The sequence below is a fragment of the Anas acuta genome, chromosome 1, assembly GCF_963932015.1.
Source record: "Anas acuta chromosome 1, bAnaAcu1.1, whole genome shotgun sequence".
In the NCBI taxonomy this organism is placed as follows: Eukaryota; Metazoa; Chordata; class Aves; order Anseriformes; family Anatidae; genus Anas; species Anas acuta.
In genome coordinates, this window is record NC_088979.1 from 6,089,392 (window position 1) to 6,109,037 (window position 19,646).

The 19,646-nt window shown below is 44.3% G+C and overlaps 1 protein-coding gene across 5 annotated transcripts; it reads left to right on the forward strand.

The window, feature by feature from the left end:
- Positions 1-10,217: 10,217 nt before the first annotated feature.
- HIKESHI (heat shock protein nuclear import factor hikeshi) lies at positions 10,218-18,358 on the forward strand. 5 transcript variants are annotated; one of them, XM_068656410.1, is made up of 6 exons: positions 10,252-10,395; positions 10,905-11,036; positions 11,254-11,491; positions 15,329-15,480; positions 16,284-16,402; positions 18,122-18,358. In XM_068656410.1, exons 3-6 carry the CDS (start codon positions 11,341-11,343, stop codon positions 18,174-18,176), a joined length of 477 nt encoding a protein of 158 aa, XP_068512511.1. In that variant the 5' UTR covers positions 10,252-10,395; positions 10,905-11,036; positions 11,254-11,340; the 3' UTR covers positions 18,177-18,358. The 5 variants fall into 5 exon arrangements, with proteins under 5 accessions (XP_068512255.1, XP_068512337.1, XP_068512170.1 ...); XM_068656320.1 differs by having other exon boundaries at positions 10,905-11,013; XM_068656154.1 differs by lacking the exons at positions 10,905-11,036; positions 16,284-16,402; positions 18,122-18,358 and adding exons at positions 16,447-16,469; positions 17,942-18,056 and having other exon boundaries at positions 10,218-10,395.
- Positions 18,359-19,646: the final 1,288 nt, after the last annotated feature.

Here is a 19,646-nt window from a genome sequence, read left to right on the forward strand (position 1 = left end):
AAAAGTATGTTTGGACAATACCTTTGGTTGTTACCCATCCAATAAATCCAGAGAATGTGACTTGCTTAACTGTGACTGAATTCAAATTTCTTCCTCAAGCAGCTGCACGCTACTTTATTTTTATTCATGTATACAGGAAGGAGGCCATGCAATTTTAGATGAAATAGAAATAAACTGATGCTAATAACTTCAGTAAAGTCAGACGTAGCTACCTGAAGTGTTTAAGAAACACCCATGCTTGGAGAGACACCCAGACGGTAAAGGTCTGAAATGAGGTTGTATAACTTAGAGGATTTTTTATAAACAAATAGAGATGCCTTAAAAAATAATAATCATTATACAGTGATTACAAAAAAGGATATTGTTGTGAAGCCGATTTTAAATTCTAATTGCAGATGGGGAGTTAAGAACTGGGATAACCCTCCAGAAGAGGGTGGCTTGCTTGTAACCCAAACCCATGGGGTGGCAGGGAAATGACATAAATATCTCTGTGCCTGTGTGTGTAGCAAAGAGGGGGGCTTAAAGCTTCTTGGGATTAGTTGCAGAAAAGTGGCTGCAGATTTGGTAACATTCTGCAAGGGTCTAGCACTACAGTTTATCTGCTGCATTACCAGTTTTGATCTTGAGGGTATAGTTCACTGGTTGCCAGTTAATTACATCCCATTAATACATTTATGAACTACTTCATCCCAGTTGTGGCTCAAACTGTTTAAACTGAGCAGTTTTTCCCTGAGACAACAAGAGCCAGTCTCAACTTTTGTCATGAACAGCTGGTACTCAGTAGGCCAAATCGTGGTATTTTATCACCATCTGCTGGAGACAAAATGTCATTCACTTAAAAATGGCAATTTAATCTCAGCCTTGTAACTTTTGACTTTGTGGACAAAATGTTCCATACCTGTCCATAAAGATTCAAAGATCTTAAAGGCAGCACAGACTAGTGTGGCCTCCACGGTACACAGGTCCCAAAAAGTCATGTAAGGAACAGCCAGAAATTACAAGAGCTCCTATATTCTCCTGCAATGAATCCCTTTATCGTTGCTAAATCTTCCACCGATGTGTAGTCGGGTGCTGTCACATATCACTGTCATGGCAAAGGCTTCAAGGGCGTTGACAGGTGAAATAAAATTTGCAGTACAGACACTGGTTTCCTAGCACTGGAGAAAAGAAAATAAAAATAAATAAAAACATCATGCAAGGGCAGGAAGCCAGGCAGTTTTTCACCACTATCAGAGAAGTGATCCTTTCTCTCACTTGCTCAGAGGGTCTTAAAATTGCTTCTTAAACCTGAAAAAATACACAACCTTTTCCAATGAGTGACTAGAAAATAAATGTTATTCTCCTTCTCCTTTCTGCCCCTTGCTGCAACCTAATGTCCTTACAGCTTCCCTCCAGTCTCATCATAACTTCTTTCTCTTTCTTGTACCTCCTGTCACACCTAAACAGCAGCACTGAGAGCTCAAGAAATGCCTGGACTTATCCTGCTTAACTTTCACCGTACGTGTGGCTTCTCAGTCGGAAAGCAGTACTATCAAGGCATCTTCTGTAGTTACTGGCAGCAAAGATGGGCTTTGTACAGGACAATTTCTGTCTTAAAGGCGCCACTAGATCCAGAAAGATGAGAAAGAAACTATTCTTTTAATTCAGACACTTCAGGTTGTTGATTTTGTTGATTTAGGTGGGAAGGCCTCATACTCCCTTGGTTTGATGCTCAACATAGATGCAACCCCTGGGGAAATTCTGCAGCCCCCCATGAGATCTGTTCAGTGGGGATGGAGCCTTCAGGAGACAGAGCCAGGACACTCTCTAAATTTCTCCTGAGTAAGTACAAACTGGGATTTGTCAAACACTTCACACACAGATAGAAGGGAGCTTATTTTCACATCATTATTTCTGGCCCAAGGCTACCAAATTGCAAGTCTGTCTTTTTCAACACGTGGGAATTAGGGAGTTTTAAGAGTGCCACCAGTCATACCTCTAACTGCATTTGCTGCCTTTGGATTTTGATTGCATTGCACTGCTATTTTAATGGGCCCAAAAGAGCACAGCTAGTTTGCAGTTAAATTGGGCACTTTGTCTCTCTTTTTCCAGTCTCCAAGCAAATATCCAACCTTTGTAGATGTATCTGGTAATTCTTTCCTGATCACTACCTCTGTCAAAAAAATGCTCACTGGCTCCAAAAGGGCTAAGATCAGTATCACTTCACCAAGGGCACCAAGAAAGTAGCAACACAACTACTGCGGGCCATTCCCCAGCAGAAAGACAATTAAAATCTCTTTCTGGAATGAGCCTTAGAGCCACTGACCCCAAACCACTCAACATGGTGTTTCTGCGTGCTCCATTTAGTTTTGTTCCTCCTCCATGCTATGAGGCAGCTGCTTCTTCTCCATTACATTACCACATCCCACCCACCACGTATTTTCATGACCCCAAATGCCCTCAGCCCTATTACCTGCTGGCACCTGGGTGTCTCCACGCAATCTCATTCAGTCTCTCAAGAAGCAGAGCTCTGAGATATCTCAGCTATGTAGAAGAATCAATTCTGGAAATGTCCCAAACCTGGCAAGTCAGGGGAAGAGGTCAAGAGCCCACTTTTCAGTATCATCTGATCGCACAGGGATGACAAAAAGAGCTTAGGTGTGGTGTAGCAGAAAGGGAAAAAATATTTGTCTCTGAAAAAAGAGATGCAAAGGTCTAGTGACAAGAACAAAGAACTGGAATAACTGCAAAATGAATAACTCTGTTATTCAGAGTTATTCCAGTTATAACCAGTCCTCTGGCTAGGACTCCTCGGGATGGAGAAGATGTTTTTACAATCATGACTAATTTGAAGACACTGAGCCCATGGTACACAGAAATTACTCTTTATTCTGGAAAATGGTTCCTGCCCACAGCTCTTTCTCACCAACTCACTGCAACCCCATTCCAAAACCTGTAGATGCTGTGGGTCTGTGTGGTCAGAGGGATGTGCTTTGACACACCAGGCACCATCGTATGGGTCAATCAGGACCCAACGTGCCCAGGGTCTCTCTGCACTGAAGTGTTGTTTCTTATGTTGAGCTGCTGTGTTAATACTGGCTGGAAAATACTTATTGCACGTGCTTGCTCCATATGATCTCATTTTGCCTCAACATCACAGGCTGAAGAGGAAATCAAATTGTTGCACAGAAAGTGCAACAAGTTTTAGGCAAGTACTGCAGAATTAAGTTTAAATTTAAAAAGAAAGTAAACTCCTGCCTCAGCAAGAGCACACGAGAGCCCTGCTGAGCTCAGGCCTGCAAGATGGGGCTACCCGGTGCCTTTTAGACATGGTGTAATCTCAGAGGTCTGCAGTAAATTGGCAATGTGAGATGAGCTCTTGCCTAATTAGCAGATTTCTTCTTGTGCCTCAGTGACTGCACACCAGAGCTTGGCCACCCTCCACTAATTTGCAGCATCTCAAGCTTTAAAACACTTTCTTACATTCCAGTTCAGCAGGGCCAGCTGGAGGAGCACCTGCCAAATGGAAGAATTCACTTGCAAAGGTTCACATCCAAAATGAGGCCTGGGACTGGGGCAGTTCTGCACCAGTGCCTCAACACCTCTCACACCTGGGCTTCTTGTTGAATCCAAGAGGTGAATCAGGCAGAAATATTTATTCCATTTTGCCCATAGAAATAACAGGGGACTAGCACCAAGACTTTTAATAGATCTTGTGTTTGTAATTCCCATGCATAAACAAATCGCAAGGCACCCATTGGTCACTCCATCTGGCAGCAGGCACCAAGGCTTTTTGATATTTCACATTTTTTATGTTTCTTGCATTTGAATGGCAACATAACCCTTTGCTTACAACCCTGCTGCTGCACAGAAGCTGTCTATCAGCGCTAAGCCTGGCTGCAGGAAGGACCCCAACATTTCCTTAAGGGTTGGGTCTAATCACAGATTTCAGAGACCAGAACAGCACACTGGCACAACAAAAAGGAGAAAGTTTTGTAGATACTTGCAACATAAATATTAAACCAGGTGTGATTAAGAATGACTTACAACAGAAATGCTAAAACAAGTATGAGATTGACTTACAGCAGGAATACTAAAACAGGTATGATTAAGATTGAGGCATGAATGAGAATATCTGCATTAACACCAGATGAAACCATAGAACAAGATTTAAAAGAACAGCTTCTACACAAAATGCAGAACATTTTTCCCAGTCAAACTGAAGAGTGATTTGTTTCCATCTAGCCCAGACAAGCCTGTGCTCTGATGCCTGGGAGAGGGCAAGCAACAGAGCTTAAGAGCTTCTCTGGATGAAGAAGAACGTGTTGCAGTTTAATAATTACTGCATTAATTTGGGAGAGAAGTGCCCCCATAATTGAAGTGCCCTGTGTCCTGAGGTGTCCCTTCTCACCCCTCCAAACTATACTCTGTTCATTCAATATTTAATTTCCTGTCAAGAGAACACGGATATCAATCCAAAACTTGAAATATATTTTATTTAAACACAATTATCATGATAATCCTAAAGAAAATATGCCTAGACAAAAAATTAATTGTCAGTCAACAGTGATAAATAGTAATAAGGCATATTAGTGATCATATTAGTACAGCTTTACAAATTCAAAGAATGAACTAATTTCCTTGCTAGGAAAAATATAAGAGGTGACAAGCAAGATCTAGGAGTGTATCTAGTGTCTGATGATATTCTTCACTTCAGTCTTGTTCATATCGCATTTATGTAGCTTGCAATAGCTATACCATCTTGCTCTTGTCCTGTGGGCAAATCTTCTCCAGAGCGCTGAAGAATGAAGACAGGTGTTAAGTGTTAGGTACTGGGAGAAAGGCAGAGAATTACCACATGCTAATTTCAACCCATACATTCTTGGTTCTGCTTAGGATGACGTTTCAGTGGTCTCTGTCACACAGTACAGGCCCCTCGTGTCCAAGCTAATGGTAAGGTAGAATTCATAGAATCACAGCATGGTTTGGGTTGGAAGGGGCCTTAAAGCCCATCCTGTTCCAACACTTGATGAGCGTTTCTCAAGCATTTCTCAAGCGTTTCTCCACGCTTATCAAAACAAAGATTCACGTTTAAGGCTGTAAACTACACAGGATAAAAGATGTGTATGCTTTAATCAGTGAAACGCTTTAAGCTGCTTAGCTGATACCCAACTTCCTTGGTGCATGCCATGGGGTGCACCACCATTTATACAGCACATGTGGCAACAAAATAAATAAATAAATGAAATCACTTAGTCACATTACTCAGATGACTTCCCCTTGTCTGACACCACCCCACGACTCCAACCACTCTATCCAGGCCCTCGCTTTCCCCCTCCAAATGCAAAGAAACCCCTCTCCACCTATACATGCCGCAGTCACCCCACACACTCGTGGGGAACAGACTACAACTCCCAGCGTGCACCGCGCCGCGAGGGCGACGAGGCCTGAACGGGCGCCCTGCAGCGGGCGGAGCGAGGGCTGACGGGAGATGTAGTTATCGGCGCTCGGGCTTCGCCCAGTGTGGGCGGGGAAGGGGCAGGTCTCAGTGGCACTTTTTTCTCTTTAAGCTGCAGTATTTGTTTCCTTCTGCCACTCCTCAAGAATTCTTAGTCATTCAATATTAAAATTAATTTTATAGAGCTTGAGTAGGCTGAGGAAAAAGTGCTCAGCTTTTAATTTCCCTGAAGGAACGTGTCAGATGCAACCCTGAGGAAAATAGGCAATGATGATGCATGAAGCACTTGTTGCCACAGCTATTCAGTTGTTGTTTTACATAAATATGCCCCTTCAGTCACTTAGATGCTCATATCCATGACTGGTTGGCTTAAACTAGCCTGTCCTATTAAATATTCAGCATTATACCTGGTAATAACACAGGCAAAAATAAGCTGCTGCACCTGCTGTCCCTGGAGCAGGCACACATAATTTTGGGAGACACCTTTCTCCTCTTCTCCAGGGCATCATCTACGCACTTGCTTGCTGAGCTTTGTTTGTGGAAATGCTCAGTTCTTGCTGTAAAGGTGAGACTTGAGGAGAGATTAACCCCTTTTTGCTTCCAGGCACCAGATTTCAGCTGGTACATTGGCTTACAGGAGGAAGAACAGCTCTCTTGGGTTCAGAACAGGGGCTTGCCTGTATTTATTGAGAGAGGCCTGAGAGGTGGGCCTGTGCAAACCTCATGAGGTTCAACAAGGCCAAGTGCAAGGTCCTGCACCTTGAGCAATCCCAAGCACAAATCCAGGCTGGGTAGAGAATGGATTGAGAGTAGCCCTGAGGAGATGCACCTGGGGATGCTGGTGGATGAGAAGCTCGACATGAGCCAGAAATGTGTGCTTGCAACCCAGAAAGCCAACCATTCCCTGGGCTGCACCAAAAGCAGTGTGGCCAGCAGGGTGAGGGAGGAGGTTGTCCCCCTCTGCTCTGCTCTCGTGAGACCCCACCTGGAGCCCTCCAACACAAGGAGGATGTGGAAGTCCAGAGGAGGACCACGAGGATGATCAAGGGGCTGGAGCACCTCTTCTGAGAAGACAGGCTGAGGGAGTTGGGGTTGTTCAGCCTGGAGAAGAGAAGGCTCCAGGGGGACCTTACAGCGACTTTTCAGTACTTACAGGGGCCTACAGGAAAGCTGGGGAGGGACTCTGTCAAGGGGTGTAGTGATAGGACAAGGGGGAATGGCTTTAAGCTAAAAGAGAATAGGTTTAGATTAGATGTAAGGAAAAAATTCTTTACTCAGAGGGTGATTAGGCACTGGAAGACGTTGCCCAGAGAAGCTGTGGATGCCCCATCCCTGGAGGTGTTCAAGGCCAGGCTGGAAGGGGCTTTTAGCAACATGGTCTGGTGGGAGGTGTCCATGCCCATGGCAGGGGGGTGGAATTAGATGATCTTTAAGGTCCCTTCCAACCGAAACCATTCTGTGATTCTGTCATCCATGGTCCATGGTGTGGTCCAGGCTCAAGTGAAGGTTCTGCTTAACCACAAGTTTAAAAATACACATATTAAAGAGCTCCCAAATTCTGGGGAGTACCTCTCTGCTTGAGTCTCAACTGCCAACCTGGATTTGTCCAAGTCATCTAAATCTTTCTGGAGCAAAATGTCCAGTGGTGTTAGTGCTCATGAGTGCCGTTCTCCCAGGGCATCTAGTGAGGACAGTGCTGCAAGCAGTGGACATTCCTCAAAAGCTGAATAGCTGATGGGTTGCTTTCAGTGTTAACAAGACTTGAAGGTACAAAGCAAGTAGCAGGCATCTTTTGCATAGAGAAAAAAAAAATGCATTAGAGCAGTAATATCTCTTTGAAAAGCTTGTCATTAACAATTATTTGCAGTGATGATGCTAATTTGGGCTTTTAAGCTTTGATGAATGGCTTACTTAAATAAAGGAGAAGGCTGTATGGCACTTCCTTTTTGTGGAGATTAGTCTCTGTGGATAGTGCTTTTGAAGTGCCCATGCACAATTGATTAGTTTGATGATTAGTGGACAAAGTTTTAAAGAATTATACTGAATGTTATGGACTGTTACTTCACATTAATTTCTTTTCTGGTATTCTGGAGTAACCAAGTCATTGCCAGCCATATTCTTGTGGGAGCTCTGGGCTTCTCTGCTTCAGTAAATCCTGTTCTGAAAAAAATGATAAAGTGCAGAAACCAGAACTGCAGGCTGTATTTTTTAGAAGTCCTCACCAGCATCTCCCTATTGTATATTGTGACCCAGATACTGCAAGAGGGATGTTGAGAACCATACAGAATCACCTTCTGGTAGGGCCCTGTTCCTGGGGAATGGGAGGAATGGCTTCAAATCATGTCAGACTGAGAAGAGACAGGAAACCATATCTCCTACTTCTGCTGGACATCCTTTCTTCTCTTTCTCACTCCCTCCCTTCCTCAGTAAGGACCTTTAGCCTGAGAAGTGCCCTCAGCAAGTTGGATCCCATGCAGATAAAGGAATTACAATTGCATAGGGCCAATCAGACTCATCCTTGCACATAGCATTTTTTGTTCATAGGGCTCAAGTCAGGGCATCAAATCTTCCTAGAAGGATTGTGTAAATACCAGCAGAGTCATTCACCTCTCTGTGCTGCCTAAAGAGCCTGGAGATCAGCTTCAGGCTCTGAATCACTGGTTTGCCAGATGCCTCCTACCTAAGCACTGTAAAACCAGGCCAGCTACCTACAGCAGGTGACTGACTGCACCTTGCACCCAGCATTAACTTGTCTCTGCTCATTCTGTTTAGGTATTAGTATTTTTCTGCTAGGTTCCTTCTGGATTACATGAATATTTCTCATATGTTTCAACCAGGAGGAGACAATATTTTAACTTCTATTTTCTTGGAGATTTTTCCCACTGGTGTGAAAATGAGGCCAGAGGACACTGCTTAGATATAATAACCACCATTTCACCACTTCCAGCTGATGCCCTACTTTAATGATATGCTGCTTAGTTTCAGTGTTTAGCCAAGGCGTTTATTAATTGGAAAATGTGCCAGGGGTGCCTTATTGCTGTGGATTACCTGCCTATGTTCTGAGGGTAAGGGTAATGAATGACTACATGATATTGAAGAAATTTCAACACCTATTCTCCCAAGTACAATGTTTTCAAAATATTTTTTGATCAAGAATAAATGTATTTGCTATTTCTGGGATTTGCTCGTTAACTCTGATAATACTGCATATTCTAAAGTGTAAAATCAAACCAAACCTAATGAAGAAATGAAACCTATGAAGACTTGCCTTCATTTTTCAGAACTGGGTGAAAGACCTGGGGTAGAGGTGGTATACTTTTACCTTTAAAATGGAAGTTCATGTGAAAGTTGAGGAAGGATTGATTTCAGAATATTTAAAGATGCATTAGCCTCCTTCAGTTAATTTGGTTAGATCTAGCTTTAAAATTTTTTTGTAACTGCTCTGTTTTCTGTTCTGTTCTGTTGTTTCTCTGTTCTGGAAATGGTTGTGGACAAACTGTAAGTGGTCTGAGACTTCTCAGGACTGCAGGCAGCTCCAAAAGGGGAACTTGGGACAGAATCAGAGGAGGGGACAGAGCCCAAGGGGAGTGAGCAGATGCTTCCACCCACAAGGAGGTCCTTTTATTTTGGCACAGAACTCGAGCTCTGTTGTTATCCTAGATATATAAATGTCTGTGAAAGGCAGACATAGCTTCCCTGTCCCTTCCTGCTGACACATGGCATTGAAGTTTATCCTATTGCTGTCACGACCTTTCCCTTTTTTTTTTTTTTTTTTTAGCATACAGTTGGAAGACATTGAGAGGCATCAGCAAGAAGCAAGGGATGATGGAATAGAAAAGAGTCTTTGAGTCTGCCCAGGGAGAACTAGAATTATTCATAACCATTCTACTGAGCTGATGCTTGATGTTAACCTTTTTTTTTAACTCTCTTGCAGGTGTCTGTGGAAGATTTCATACAGGCTTAGAAATTGCACTGGTGGAAGCTGAAACTGATGTCAAGGAGGGCTGTGCTCTGACCAAGTGCAGAATAACAGCAGGTGCTCTGAAATGGCACCAAAGATCAGTTTATACAGTAAATATATGCAGTGTTAACACTTCCTCAGTGTAAACTTCCAGCATCTGAACTGTATCTGTGAGGAAAAATTCAGTTTCTTGGCAATGCAGCACCATATGCTGCTCTGTGAGTAGTCTTGTCGTGCTTCTTGGAGTTTGTTGGCATGGTTAACCAGGTGTGTGTGTGTGTTTTGGCCAGTTTTATCCAGATTAAACACCTTGGATATTGCCTTTTACTTCAACAGCAATGCTGACTTCAATCTCCAGATACAGAAACAACCTGCAAAGGTCCCTCAGCTCTTCACATTTTCACCCAGAAGCAGAAACAGGGTTCTTCACTAACCCAAGCCCCTCATTGCTGGCCTGCAGAAGTTATGTGAAGGAGCAGAGGCACAGGGTGAGCGCTGTGTGATTTGGGGTGGCACCCTCAGAAGTTTCAGAGAACATGGTAGTGTTTGTGGGCAAGAAGTTGTGACTTTGGGTGTCTTCAAGATGCATTTTTCTTTGAATTTGTGTGACTTTCTTGAGCGTAGGTAATCGTGTAACTGGTTTTTGAGCACTGGGGCAAGTAACATCAGGGCGATGTGTGGAAATAATCCCCTTTTCCATCCCCAAAAAATCCCCTTGGTGCAGCAGTGCGAACTACATCTCCCATCATGCCCCGCGCCGCCCTGCCCCGCGCCTCAGCGCCCTGCGCGCGCGGGGCACCCTGGGACTTGTAGTCCTCTTCCCGCCCCCCACACCCCACCTCCGCCACCACCGCGCTCCGGAAGCGATCGGGGGCTGCTGAGGGGGCGCGGAGATTTCCGGGGGCAGCCGCCGATGGAGGCTGGGGAGCTGCCGAGAGCCTGAGGGGGGCCGGGGGCCGCCGCCGCCATGTTCGGCTGCCTGGTGGCGGGCAGGCTGGTGAGGAGCTGCAGCTGGGCCCCGGGTTCCTTAGAGCCGAGTTGGGGGCGTGAAAGGAGTGTTTTAAGGCCAGGGAGAGCGCTGGTCCCAAAGCTTGGGGCTCCTGGGGGTGGGGTGGTGAGGGTGGGTGTTGTGCTCTGGCATTGAGCCAGCAGGGTGCTGAAGGTTTATTGTGTCTGAAAGGAAGTGTGGGGAGCTGGGGGGGGCGCTTCTTGCAGGTAACTAGGGATGGGGGTAGAGGGAATGGCCTCAAGTTGTGCCAGGGGAGGTTCAGGTTGGAAATGAGGAGACATTTCTGCTCAGAAAGAGCAGTCAAACACTGGGACGGGTTGCCCAGGGAGGTGGTGGAGTCACCATCCCTGGGGGTGTTCAAGGAAAGCTTGGATGTGGTGCTTGGGGATATGGTTTAGTGGGTGACATTGGTGGTAGGGGGCTGGTCGGACCAGATGATCTTGGAGGGCTTTTCCAACCTTAATAATCCTATGGTTCTGTGATTCCTGTGTGAACAGGTTTCCGTGCTGCTGGGGTTGTGCCAGCCTGGTGCTCAATAGCCACTGCTCATAGCCTTGGCAGCCTCTCCTGCACCCTATTTTCCGCCTACGCGCATGGGGAGCGAAGGTATTCGGATCCTGTAGGCCTGGGTAGGATTGTGTTCAGTGTAGGTGGAACAAGACTTGTCCCTTTTTAGTATTTATTTTTTTTCAGTTCTACTGATGTGTTTGACTTTTATCTGGCTATTTAGGTTCCTCATTTTTTTTGTTGTATTCCACCCTAGGCATATTTCTGTAAAGGGAAATTCATAGTTACACTCAAAGATGGAAAACACAGCAATGCTGACAACAGTTTTGTTCCTTATAGGTACAAGCAGCTCCTCAACAAGTGGCCGAAGACAAATTTGTATTTGATTTACCAGACTATGAAAACATCAACCATGTAGTAGTGTTCATGCTGGGAACTATACCTTTTCCGGAAGGCATGGGAGGATCTGTCTATTTTTGTTACCCGGACCAGAGTGGGATGGCAGTGTGGCAACTGCTGGGCTTTGTCACTAACGAGAAGCCAAGTGCAATCTTCAAAATTTCTGGCCTGAAGTCTGGTAAGTAGAGAAAACCAGCAGTCAGTGAAATGGGAGTGTTACTGCGTGCATGAGGGGGTAAATGTTAGGCTGTTTTTTATCAAACTGTTGCGTGAAAAGGTGGATCTGTTTCCAGGTAGTGTCTAGGAGATGTGGTGCTAGAAGCATCGGATGAGTTTTGTGGAAGTCTGGCTGTATGTTTATGTTCCTAGTGAGATTTCTCGCTTGTTTTATCTTGGATGCAATTGCAATGTCTTCCACTGCTTCTGCATAACCTGAATAAAAATGAGCCCAGACTTTCGTTAGCATGGTGTTTAGGCATTGGGTTAGATATTATTGGAATACTTTCTTTTTGCTACTACTGTTTAGCAGCTGTATTCTTTGTAGCACAGGGGAAGGTGTAGTAAAGAGCCAGGTGTGACACAGTGACTTTAGAAAGCTGGTTGCTTCAGGTGCTGTGTACTGCGTAATTGCCCGACAGAGGGTATCGGCAGTGGCAATTAGGCTCCCAAACGTTTTTGTGGTTCTGAAGTATAGCTGAGACAGAGAAGTCTGACTCTTAAGAGTCAGAGAAGGCTGGTGCTACTTGAATCGTGTTTATATTATTTTTTTCCTAAATAAGAGTGGGATTATTGTCATGCATATTGTAGAAGTAATGAGGCACTCCCATGGCATAGCTTCCTCTCCCTAAAGGAAAGCTGGATGGCAGTCAAGCAGCTTAAAGCTTTTCAGTGGCAAAGGCCTACCCATCTTTTGTCAGTTCCGTTGTAGTTCACAGCCTTAACGTAAAGATGTTTCCAGATGCTCTTGCAGACCAGTGCCTTTTTGCCCTAATTTCCAAGAAAGAGGGAACAGGAGACCCTGTCTCCTTGTGACCTTGCTTGTTCTCTGAACTGTTTTTTCTCTGTCTCAGCATCTCAGTTGCATCAGTCAGCATAGGACCAGGCATGAGGATGATCTCCATGGCATGGGGTGATGGTGGCTCTGCTTGCTGTGCCCGCCTGTCCTGGTGTTGCCTGCGGCTCATCCCAGACCACAGAGGCAGCCTGAGCTGCACAGCCATAATTTCCATGATAATGAAGGGTTGTGCAATGGACTGGAAAGGGGAAACCAGAGCGAGTGATTAGAGAGAGAGGAGTCAGAGAGGCATTGCTGCCTGCTGAAATCTGCATTTGGCTGTCTGAGGCTGACTTTCTGAGCCTGGTGGCGATAGCCAGCGTGTGTCTGTGAAACGGGGGAGGAGGCCAAATGTCAACGGCATGCCCTTCAGCACGCAGGCAGCGTGCCTGCACGTCTCCTGATTCAGCGTGCCTTTTTTTTTTTTACTGGTAGGTAGTGGAGCTGTTCCACAGAGAGGCTGAATAAAGAAGGTGAACTGGAGTTTTATCTTCTCCATAAGACTTGTCAAGGGATTATGTTTGTAGCTTGGTTATTTGGGCTCGAACTTAATCCACTGTTGAGTGCGGGTGGAACAAATTTGTGTCCCTGATTGTGTCCCCAAATGGCCAGTACTGGGTCCAGCCTTGTTTGATCACCAATGTTGTTGTTTCCTCGCCAAGCATCTGCGTCTGTTCAGCCTGGAGAGCTTCAGTTTGAGCTGCAGCAGTAGTACTTTTTCACTCTCTAATGTCTCTGGCATTCCTGGTGAAATTGCTGTGAGCTTTATCTCTTGACACAAGGAGTTGTGCTCAGTTCTCAAGCTGTGACTAGAGAGAGCAAGCTTTTTTCTTGGGATCCTGCTGCCCTTGCACAGCATGCCTTCAGAGCCATTGTAGGTTCTGCTGTGTTTTGCCTCAAAAGTTGTATTCAGGTTGCTCTGGAAACCTGTTTGGGAATACCACCGCTGATCGCTGGCTCTTTGTCACCTTGAACTTCTGGAAGTGTTGAGGTATAAAGAGCAGGAGCATCTCCAGCCTCTGCTGTGGATAAAATGCTTCCCCTTATATGGGAATTATATTAACAAGGGGGATAAAAGTTCCAGGAAACCATTTCTATTACAGATCTTATGTACTGTGCATCGTGTAGTGATGTATGCAGTTCTGCTTTCTGCTCATAGACGTGACATCTCACACACTGTCCACGTCTGAGGCATGCAGATGGGTGAGGTTTTTGACATCCTTGTGCTGAAAGGTATCAGGGGCTCAGCATCTTGACTCAAGCTGAGATAAAGGGAAATAAAGGATCAAAAAAATAATTTAACAGGTTGCAATTTCTCTGCTATGATGTAGTTTGTTGGTGAGTAGAGAATGTGAATGTGAAAACTGGGTTAGTATTTCAGTTCCCATTAACACGGTGTTCTGCCCATCTGTAAGGGTTGGAAGGCTAACTGCAAGGGCCAGGCATTCAAAATGTGGAGTGTAAAGGGTGGCAGAGGATGCTTTTCTCTCTAAAATGGACAAAATATATGGATATATTGTATTATTTAGATCAGGGGTGTCTTTCTAAAGTAGTGATACATTTTGAGTGAGCTGCTTGCTACTTGAGGATTTTATCTGTTTATTGTAAGCTTCTCAGTTGAAGATGTTACAAGGTGTTAAATTTCTACCAGCTTTATTGCTGTGGGGATTCTTTAATAATGAACTTGAGCATGATGTTTGTTTATTTGATAGCTTTTCTATTATATTCGTGAAACTTTTATATGTTTTACAAGCAAGCAGCTGCCCACAGGAGGGGTTGAGCTCATACAGCAGTGGCATTTCCCAGAGGAGCAAATTAATAGCACTTAAGAAGACAAACTCTGTTCTTACCAGCCTTATGTTAAAGTCACATTTGAAGAGAAGAGGGAGTGCTTTGCTTGTGAACATCACGTTGGATCCCAGTCCTGGGGTCAGGGTGAGGAGTGACACACACCTGGCTCAGCTGAAAGAGGTGCTGGGCTCTGGCTGTGTCGGCTTCTTCCTGGCAGTGCCTTGTTGCCTTCAGCAGAGAGGGCTGCTGAAACATCACTTAAGTGTTAAAAGGATACTTTTCCCACTGGGGTTACTCTGAGTGAAAATAAATAAAAAATCAATACTCCACCTAATAGAATTGTGAGCCCCCAGACCTTTTCCCTGTATTTTCATGTACGGATGCTGCTGAAGAGGGACGGGTGATCAGAGTCCCTTGTCTCTAGATGCCTGTCATTGTTTGCAGAGCCCCTAGGTGGAGCTGGGGCTGAAAGTGCTGATTAACAGCAAGGTGAGAAGGGTCAGGAGTGATAGTAGGAGCTTGGATGGTGCTTGTGTGAGCGGAATGCAATTTGGGGGTGTTCTTCTACCTAGTTCATGTTTTTTTTATGTAACTTTTGCAAAGTCAGAGGTGTTCCGTGGTTATTTCTTCGAACTTTGCTGCCGTTGGTGGTCTGATGAGGCATGGGGCTGCCCAGCTCTCCACAGGGCTAGCTCCAAGTCACTGATGCTGAAGGCTTTTCAGTGCACAGGCAGGTTCACAAGCACCTGGTTTGAAGGAGTGAATCAAACAACTCTTCAGCACTGCTGTGTGTTCCTATTTTTCTGTAGTCATTATGATGTGCATTAAAGGACTGGTTCCTATAAAGAAAGGTGTTACTGTCTTTTACTCACAGATCATAATTTCTGTTTAAGCGATTTCCTTCACAAGTAGCTTTAAAAATATTTATTTTTTTAGAGGCTTCCTTAAGATCTGCTGGTTTCTTACAAATGTACCTGTCACACCTTTTCATCTGTTGTGCATATATGTGCTTGTGCAAGTGTTCGGGCTGTGCTTTCTGTATCCCTGTGACAGGGAGATGGATCCCACACCCCCTACCAGAGATCTCATACAGAAGAAACGTGGTGATTTAAGTAACACTGTCTTCAAATGTGTGTCAAGTGTAACCCGTGCTGTTTGTGGCCCTTTCAGGGAAGGGAAGCCAACACCCCTTTGGTGCCATGAACCTCCCGCAGACGCCAACTGTGGCCCAGATTGGAATCTCGGTGGAACTCCTGGAAAACCTGGCACAGCAGACTCCTGTTGCAAGTGCTGCTGTGTCATCGGTAGACTCGTTCACAGAGGTATGGTGGACATCCTGCTTTCAAAATCCTCTGTGGTAGCAAAGCCTTCAAAATTGATCTTCTGAAGAAATAATTATTTAAAAATATAAAGCTGCTGTGGGTGGTTATGGGACTGCAACCCACCTAATTGTTGTCAGATCATCTGGAATTTTTGAGGTGACTTTTTCTTGTGCTAGAAGACATCTTCTAGTACTCCTCTGCTGCAGAGGATCAGGTTTTGTATGCTCAGTGGAACCGGGCCAACAGATTATAGTATACATGTCCTATTGTAAAAAACATCATAGAATCATAGAAGCCTTCCTGGTGGAAGCTGAAGGAAGTTTCCCTGTTGCTGAGTCTGGCAGTGAGTTGTAACGTAATGAGGCTGATTGTTAAACCACTTGAATAGCCTGCAGCAACCAGTGGCTTGCCATGAGCTGGACTTTCCAGCTTTAATGTGGTTTGCAGTTCTGATGGTTTAATTTGAAGGAGGAGGCCAGCACTGCATCACTTATTTGTCACAAAAAGAAAATGTTCTTCCTGGAGCTCCTTATCCAGCTGGACGAAATTGTCTAGGGAGGACTCTAGTGAAGATTTTCAAAATGATTTCTGAACACTAGGTGGATCTGAGGGCAAAACTGAGAGTTAGGATGTTGTGATCTTTTTAAAACTGATTACCTGGCCTTAATGTATGGACCTTCCTGCTGCATTTTAGATGGCAATGCTAGTTCTACTTCATGTGGAGTTGCATATCTGCTAAAATTTTGCACAAAAATTCAAACTGAACAAAAAAACTTACTTAGGATGTCTCTTTTCTGTTTCAGTTCACTCAGAAGATGTTGGATAACTTCTATAATTTTGCTTCCTCTTTTGCTGTTACTCAGGCACAGATGACGCCAAATCCTTCTGAAGCTTTCATTCCTGCAAATGTAGTTCTGAAATGGTATGGAAATGATCTGTAGTGTCCAGTGTTTTTTTTTTTTCTAGGCACCAGAAGAGCTGATTCCTAGGTATTACTGCCATGCCATCCAGGGAGATGATGCAGAAAAGTCTGTTACTGATTCACTGTTGGTTACCTAAAGTACACAGGCATTCTGTCCACTGTTTATTTGTCAGTGTCTTCATATATTTTTTTCATTTTTTTTTCCCCTGTGAGCTTAGTTGTTTCTAGAAATACCACCCTTGACGTATGTGGGGTCACAGGATGTTGCTGATTCTGCAAGTGCTTCTTGAGTCATGGGGAGACAGAACGCTGATGCCTGTCAGTTTGTTCTTTAGGGCTTTTTTATGCTTGTTATCTTGGACATAGCTCCAGCATAGTTACATTGCTTAAGAATATGGAAGGGATGGAGAAATCATATTCCTAGTTGACCTGCTTCTGCCACCAGGATGAAAAAGTTTCTGAGTTGTTTCCCAGGGACTGGTTTAAGAGAGGGTTTTTAGCAGGAATAGCCCACGTGGTCTGGAGGTAAACAGTGAACTGCAGACAGCCCTGTAGGATGTTTGAAAAATTCTTTCTAATATTTTCTCCGTTAGCCCTCTTTAGCCTCAACAGTATTAACCCAAGCCCTTTTTCTAAACAGTATTTTGGGCTTTCTGGACAGTTTGATCATTAGTACAGGTCAGTGTGAGTCTGTGAGCAGTTACTGTAAGCATTACGTTTCCTTTGGGAGTGTAATTTGATGCAGATCTCTCCTAAATAGAAGGTAACTTGGCACTCCGTGAACATACGTGGGTGTAAGGTGGGAGAAACCACAGGGAAGAGGGGCTAAAGAAAGAGGGTTATGGCTGGTCGTGCCCTGGGTAACACTGAATTTAGTTTTGCTTGTTCCAAACAGTGAAGTGAAGTGAGGCATAACTCTGATAAAGCAAACACATTTATCTGCTAACTTGATTGCAATCAAGTGGGGAATTGGTTCTGTTCATATGTTTGTTGTCATAATGCATTTAATTATAGCTTCTAAAATGGAGAGCATCTTTAGGTCTGCAGTGGACTTGCTGCAATGGAAATCAATTCATTTAGCTTAGAAATATATATTGATAAGCCTTTTTCTTTGTTTTTTAATTTGAGTGGGTTTAAAACATTCCAGAGTTTCTTCTCTCATTTGAATTGGGTTAAGAATTTTCAGATATAGAAGTTTTTGTTGTCTTTATTTCATTGGTTGTAACTTGGGATATCTTTCAGCTTGCATTTGTGAAGATTGAAAGGGGTTTCTAGCTTTTGCAGCTCAAAGACTGCAGGTTGCTGTTTTTGCTGTTTTTTGTTTTTGTTTTTTGTTTGTTTGTTTTTGGTTTTTTGTTTGTTTTTTTTTTGAGGAAGTCACAAAAATTGTGTGCTTTCCATGTTTTTCACTGCTCTAAGTTAATTGTGGATTCGAACATCAGTTGTCATTTGCATGTTTTTCCTGGTAAGGAAAGTGAAATTTGGAAAGGATATGTGCATGATTGATTCTACCATGCGTTAGTTATTTTTCTTCATTAGATTTTGCTCTACAGTTACTGTGTATAATGAATGTGGAAGCTGGAATTATTTTGCAAGAGGAAAAATAACAGGGACTACTTCCCCTCAAGATTTCTGTTAGAATTATAAGGCAAAGCATTTACATTATTTGTGTCATTTTTGAAGGCATTTTAAAACACTTTTTGATCTTTTTTTTTCTAGGTATGAGAACTTCCAGAGACGCCTGACACAGAACCCCCTCTTCTGGAAAACATAAGCTTATAAATCATGTTATTTGAAATACTCTCTAACCAGTGCTATCGGAAATATACAGCAGTTAACTTCACTGAAGAATTCTGAGGGGAGGAAAAAAAAAAAAAACGATTAGTCTGAATAGACAAACTTGTAACTTTTATATTACTCTTGAAAATTATTTAAAATTAAAATCTGTGAAAACTACTCGCCTGTGAGTTTTTTAATGGAAGCACTGAGAGGAAAATGTAGAACATATTTCTTCCTCCACACAACTGCCAAGGTGTAAGAGGGGACACTGTTGTCTTTTGTAGTAAACACCACAGGGCTTTTGAAATGACAAACTACAATCAATGCGTGACTGGAGATGGTCATAATTCCTTATAGTGGGTTCTGGGTACTGCCTTTGTGTGCATCATCCCCTTCTCTGCTGCTGGTTTGTTCCACTTCTTCGAGGAGAAGCCACTGTAGAGCTTTCTGAGGGAAAACATTCATACTGCTGGGCTGGAGCTCACAGTCTCATTCCAGGCTTGCAGCTGAGTCTCACAGCCTACACAAGTTCCACAAATGCTTTATTGTGTGGAAATACCATAGCACAGAGGTGTGGGATTGAATTTTCCAATACCCTGTTGTAGGTTTCTACCTTACCATGAGACCCTCGGGTGGTGGATGTTCATGATGGACTCATATACCAGTCCTTGGAGATACCAGTGGTGATTGAAGTAAATGCCTCTGTGGGTGAGAGGAAACCTATGCTCATTGAGCAGTCTGTGCTTTTTCTCCAGCCTCTAAGGAAGGGAATTACAGATTCTCTGAATGCTTTCAGGTGGAAGGGACTGTAAAGATCACAATTCCAACCCCTTACCATGGGCAGGGACACCTCCCACCAGACCAGGCTGCCCAAAGCCCCATCCAGCCTGGCCTTGAACACCTCCAGGGATTGGGCATTCACAGCTTCTCTGGGCAACCTGTGCCAGGGCCTCACCAAATAACACTCAGCTACTCTTTCCTTGACACTAGAACCAACCTTCTTGCTTTAATCAGTCGGGAAAGGTAAAAATATGTTCCTTCCCTGTCAGTTGTTGTAGCCTTTGACACGGTCCTGGGGCCAGCACATGGGCTGATCCTCACTCAGCCTGGGGTCAGCATGTTGCAGTTCCCCTCCGTGGTTCCCTGTGGCTTACAGTGCTCCTTGGAGGGGGCTTTGAGGATAGAGCAGCTCCCCAAAACAGCCAGTTCAAGTCAAAGCCAGCCAGGGCCCCGGCAGAAGAGGTGGCAGCCCTCTTATGACAGGTGACAGCGGGGGCGGTTGTGACCTCAATGTTTGTGCTGCCCAACTCTGCTGCTCTGGTGAGAGCTTTTCTCTCGGTCCACTTTGCGGCCTGGAGGAGGGAGGCAGTGGGGTAGCATCAAATGGCTGCTCTCTCTAGGGTGTAACAGCACAAGAGAAGTATCTTTGAGTTTTCAGGTCCAGGTGTTAACCTGGAGTGAGGGT